General features: G+C 36.8%; 2 protein-coding genes across 2 annotated transcripts; both read right to left on the reverse strand.

Annotated features, from left to right (window-relative positions):
* Nucleotides 1-1,041: 1,041 nt before the first annotated feature.
* Nucleotides 1,042-2,169, reverse strand: LOC142164228 (uncharacterized). Its single transcript, XM_075221719.1, has 3 exons — nt 2,137-2,169; nt 1,790-2,027; nt 1,042-1,212 (listed from the first exon to the last, which is right to left on the reverse strand). The coding sequence occupies exons 1-3, from the start codon at nt 2,167-2,169 to the stop codon at nt 1,169-1,171; spliced, it is 315 nt and encodes a 104-aa protein (XP_075077820.1). The 3' UTR covers nt 1,042-1,168.
* Nucleotides 2,170-3,071: 902 nt separating this feature from the next.
* On the reverse strand, nt 3,072-4,733 carry LOC142164229 (uncharacterized). The gene has a single exon (XM_075221722.1). It carries the CDS (start codon nt 4,731-4,733, stop codon nt 3,072-3,074), a length of 1,662 nt encoding a protein of 553 aa, XP_075077823.1.
* Nucleotides 4,734-5,518: the final 785 nt, after the last annotated feature.

The following is a 5,518-nucleotide window of genomic DNA, read 5'->3' on the forward strand; positions in this document are numbered from 1 at the left end:
TGGGACCGCAATCAAAAGTAAATTCGGAGACCCGTAGGTCATTTTGGAGTCATTTGGATAATGTTAGGAATTTGAAGGTTTTTGAGAAGTTTGACCGGAGGTGGACTTTTTTATATCGGGTTCGGATTTTGATTCCAGAAGTTGGAGTTGGTCCGTAATATCAAATATGACTTGTGTGCAAAATTTGAGGTCCGCCGGACGTGATTTGATAGGTTTCGACATCGAATGAAGAAGTTTGAAGTTCTAAAGTTCATCGAGTATGAATTGGAGTGTTATTCGTGATTTTTGCATTGCTTGATGTGATTTGAGGCCTCGAGAAAGTCCGTAATGTGTTTTGGGCCATGTTGGTATAATTGGTTGAGGTCTCGAGGACCTCGGATGGATTTCGGGTGGCGAACGGATCGATTTGGATTGAAGGAAGAGCTGAAGGGGGTTCTGGTTGCTGGTGTCACTACTAGAAATTAAGCCTACGGCAACCCTTTCAAAACCGTACCTATAGATACTGAAACCGTCCCTATAGGGATAATGGGACGGTTTGGGACGTGTTCCCAGATTCAGCATTACAATAGATCAACTAGAACGGTTATCTGTAACGGTTTTCAAACCGTCTCCGTATATGACTATTGCAACGGTTATAACTCAACCAATGACCACTCTATGGGAACGGTTTTCTGCTGTGTTGGAACGGTTATAAACCGTTGTGTTATAATTGTGCTAACGAATTTTTAAATCTATTGCGACGGTTTTCATGATATATTGTAACGGTTTGTTATATATTGGAACAATTGTTTGTATCCTATTGCAACGGATATTGCAACATATTGCAACGGTTATTATAGGGATGCTATTGTTCTTTACTAGGTCTATTGGAACGGTTATATTGTCCGTTGCAACAATTCACTATTGTAATTTGTAATATTTATGGAAGCAAAATGAGGCATATTTTCTAATTTTCCTATGCAATGAAATTTTACACATCATAACTTGTAGAAACCACAAAATAAGATTAAAATATCTAACTCGTATTATCCATATCCAAAAACAAAATATGAATACATTGTTTGATCAACAATTCAAAAGTCAAAATAGATGAGTTTTAATTTGCATACAAAAAGTTCTAAACCAAAATATCCTTGATGATAGAAAGTCTAATAACGATCAACAAAACTCAAGTAAGGTCTTCATCACTGCTTTCATCCGCAATCGATGCACCTACAAAATTCAAGCACAAATAGTTAAACAAAGAAAGTTTTAAGAAAATTGAATAATAAAGTGTTGCTAATTAACTGCTCTTCTCACACATGGAATGCAAAAAGGCATGGGACGGAAAAGTAACATTAGAGTGTTGAATGACCAATTTGATAACTCAAAAAATATCTAACTCTCTAAATTTTTAAAATTTTTGGCAAAATTTCCTTTGTAAATACGACTATCTCAAAAAATTTAACCTGCTCAAAACAATATTATGCCATACACAAGAGTAATTTTCAACTCTCCCATCTGTTACAATAATATTTAATTTCTTTAACAACATACAACAAACCAGAATCATCAACAGACAAACCATATCAAACAACTCTCCAGTCTATAATTTTTTAAGAAACAATCTGTCGTAATATCTTCAAACACTATTATATCACAAAACAACATCACAACTAAATTATTCAACCTGCTCAAGTAACAGTCACTCCAATCGCAACCTCATTTAAATAATTAAGTGCAGCACATGAAGTACCAACCTAAGACAGTAGATCTCACAAAAATTATTAAATTATCAATGAGTTAATACCTGGAATGAGTTGGCCTTCTTTGTTGGTAGCAGTAGAGGGACGATGGATTGGTTGCAATGCTGTTTGCTGAGCAGATGAAGCTTCTCCTAATGAATTATCACCCAATGCCGCAAGAATAATGTTAGCATCAATATCAATTCCTGAACGCTGAAGACGTGCAAGGATATCTGCAACAACTTCTTGACGGATAGTTGCCTTTTGTTCCTCGATTTTTTCCTCCATTCTTTGTATCTTCTCCTCCAATTTTTGTATAAAGTATTTGAAGATGGTTCAAAATATCCTACTTTCCCTCTCAATCCCAATCCGTATCATCTAAATCATCCTCCTCTTCTGATGTTTCCACAACTGTATCTTGTGAATTTTGTGCATCAGTTGGCATATCAATAACATCAATAGGTACATCTTCTCTCGACCATCTAAAATCAATATCGGCTAATCAAGTTGATGGACCTGCTTCATCATTAGGCTCACTCCAAAATGTCTCCCCAACATTAGGAATATTCTCTTCCTCCAAATCATACAAATCAACAGGGACTTTATTTCTTGCATAATAAACATCTTTCTCAATTGGATCCTCCACATAAAAAACTTGATGTACTTGAGATGCCAACACAAAAGAGTCATCAGTACTACATAATCGGTTAAAGTATACCCGAGTTAACCCATATTCATCTACTTCATTACGAAACCAATCACATCTAAATAGTACAACACTAAAGCGGCCCCAATAATCAATCTCAATGATATCCTGAATAGCTATATAGTAGAGAACCTCTCCATCAATGGGATTTGGGTCCCTAGCACTAGCAAAACTATCAGTTGTTGCTGACAAAGTCACTCCACTATTTTGAGTCTTCAACGGGGCATCCCGCATCATTGTATGAAACAAGTAGCCATTGATAAAATATCCAGTATATCGTTTGACCAATGTATTAGGTCCTTTATCTAGCCATCGCAAATGATTGGGCACGTCAATGCTTTTTACTTTCTCTTTAAACCAGTCGGCAAAATTTCGACTATGATTTCTTGCTCTTACCCATGCATTTGGTCTAGTACAATTATCAATTAAATTTTTATGTTCACTGCAAGCCATATGTTTCAAATTTAATCATTAGACCATATCAATTAAATTTAAAAATAAAAAAAATAAAGCTTATAATACAAGTGATGATAATATATTTTATCTTACATGATAAACGCCTCCACTTGTTCATCTTCAGTATTGAAGAGAGCATACCTATGAGCCTCAGAACATAACTGTAAATCCATGGGGAAAATCTTTCATTTTCTCTTTTTCTTACTTCCAATTGGATGGCCAATTTTAGGAAATATAGGTGACAATTTTGCTCCTTTAATGTCCCCATCATCCTCAGTTTGGTACCTACTGAATCTTGTCTTCACCCCATCATGTAGGTATCTCGAACAAAATGTCAAGCACTCTTCGGCCAAAAACCCTTCTGCAATTGATGCTTCTGGATGAGCTCGATTACGAACAAATGCCTTATACTTGCACAAGGTTCTTTCAGTGGAATACATCCAACGACAATGAGTTGGACCCCCAAGCTTAATTTCATTTACTAAATGAACAGGCAAATGAGGCATTATATCAAAATAGGCTGGAGTGAAGATCATTTCAAGCTCACATGTAATATCATTAATTTCAGTCTGCAATTTATCAAGATTCTCTCGCCTTACAACCTTAGCACATATGGCTCTAAAGAAGTTTCCCAACCTAATCAATGCCAAAGAAATATTCTTGGGTAATGTTTTTCTAACAGCAACTTGGAGCAAGTAATGCATTATAAAATGAGCATCATGACTCTTGTACCCCGATATTTTCATATCTTTCTTATGCACACAATGTGATATAATCGAGGCACAACCTTTTGGCAATTTGGCATTTTTAAAGACGGTGCAAAATCGCCTCTTCTCTTCTGGATTCATGTAGAAACAAGCTTTAGCCAAAGAAATTGTTCCACTTACAATATCTTGTATTGGTTGAAGCTCTTTTCGTATTCCCATTTCTTGCAAATCGTAACGAGAATTTACATGATCTTTTGACTTTCCATCGATCTCTAATAATGTCCCAAGAATACTATCACATATATTTTTCTCAATGTGCATCGGATCAAGATTGTGCCTCAATTTGTTAGTTTCCCAGTATGGTAGTTCAAAGAAGATGGATCTTTTCTTCCATGGACACTTGTTATCCCGATACCTTTTCTTTTGGCCCTTTCCAAAGACATTCTTGAATTCACGCAACTCTTCGAGGACTTCTATACCCGACAAAGGAGTAGGTGCATGTCTATGATCCTCCTTACCATCAAATGATTTCTTATCTCTTCGAAATGGATGTTCAGGAGGCAAAAATGCCCGATGACCCATGTAGCACATCTTACGACTATGCTTGAGATATTGAGAACATGTGCCATAATTACAAGTGGGGCATGCAAATTTTCCCTTTGTGCTCCATCCAGAAAGCATTGCTAGTGCAGGAAAATCACTAATTGTCCACATTAATGCTGCACGCATTTGAAACATCTGGTTGGATTCGGCATCAAATGTTTCTACACCGAATTCCCATAGTTCCTTCAATTCAGCAATTAGGGGTTGTAGATACACATCTATATCATTTCCCGGAGATGACGGACCTGGGATGATCATTGACAACATTATATACTCTGGCTTCATGCAAATCCAAGGCGATAGATTATAGTTCATTAACATAACAGGCCATGTGCTATGGGAAATGCTCATTGTTCGAAACGGGTTGAAGCCATCACTTGAAAGACCCAATCTAACATTGCGAGGGTCGCTAGAAAATTCAGGGTGCAAGGAGTCGAATTCCTTCCCAGCATCACCATCAGCAGGATGTCTTATATTTCCATCATTCGGTCGTTCAGTGGCATGCCATCTCACAGCTTCAGCTGTTTCGGGACACATGAATATCCTTTGAAGTCAAGGCTTTAATGGAAAGTACCTTAAGACTTTTGCAGGGTTTTGGTCTTTTTATTAGTCAATACATTAACAACATCCTTCCATCTAGAAGACCCACACACAGAACAAGTATCTGCATTTACATATTCATTCCAAAATAACATGCAATCATTAGGACATGCATGTATTTTTTCATAATGAAGACCCAAATCTTTTATCATGCTTGTTGCCTTATAGAAAGACTCGGGTAGCTGAGCAAATGGAAATGCCTCTTTTAACAACTCCAACAAGTCTGTGGATGTCACATTACTTATCCCATGAATGCATTTAAACAAGTACAACCGAATCGTAAAACCTAATTTGGAGAAATTTTCACACCCTGGATATAATTCTTATTTCCCTTCTTCTACTAATTTAAAGAATCTTTTTGCATCTTCTGATGGTCCATCCCTCACTCCTTCATGTCCCAAATCATCCTCGGCATTTCAAAATGTATCATGAAGTAATCCATCAATATCGTCATACATGTCAGAACCTTCATCATTACTTCTTGGGCATGGAGTCTTTCTCGAGGAAAATCCTTCGCCGTGGAAAACCCATTTATTGTATCTATGAACAAAACCATTAACAATCAAGTGGTCTTCCACCACATTCCTATGATGCCAAAAACAATTAGCGCACACTTTACAAGGGCATAATATTTGATTTCCTTGGGAAGCTCGTTCAAACGCTTTATCAAGAAATTTATTCACTCCTTGTATGTACTCATCAGTTGACCTTCGAAGGCCCAT

The sequence above is a fragment of the Nicotiana tabacum genome, chromosome 1, assembly GCF_000715075.1.
Source record: "Nicotiana tabacum cultivar K326 chromosome 1, ASM71507v2, whole genome shotgun sequence".
Lineage (NCBI taxonomy): Eukaryota > Viridiplantae > Streptophyta > Magnoliopsida > Solanales > Solanaceae > Nicotiana > Nicotiana tabacum.

What these genes read in the sequence shown, in the direction of transcription:
- LOC142164228 (XM_075221719.1), bottom strand. Translation starts at nt 2,169, where the DNA reads ATGCCAACTGATGCACAAAATTCACAAGATACA. An exon ending in CACAAAATTCACAAGATACA is followed by an intron (nt 2,028 to 2,136) that starts GTTGTGGAAACA and finishes CAAAAATTGGAG; the next exon opens with GAGAAGATACAAAGAATGGA. An exon ending in AGAAGGCCAACTCATTCCAG is followed by an intron (nt 1,213 to 1,789) that starts GTATTAACTCAT and finishes TGAATTTTGTAG; the next exon opens with GTGCATCGATTGCGGATGAA.
- LOC142164229 (XM_075221722.1), bottom strand. Translation starts at nt 4,733, where the DNA reads ATGTGTCCCGAAACAGCTGAAGCTGTGAGATGGCATGCCACTGAACGA.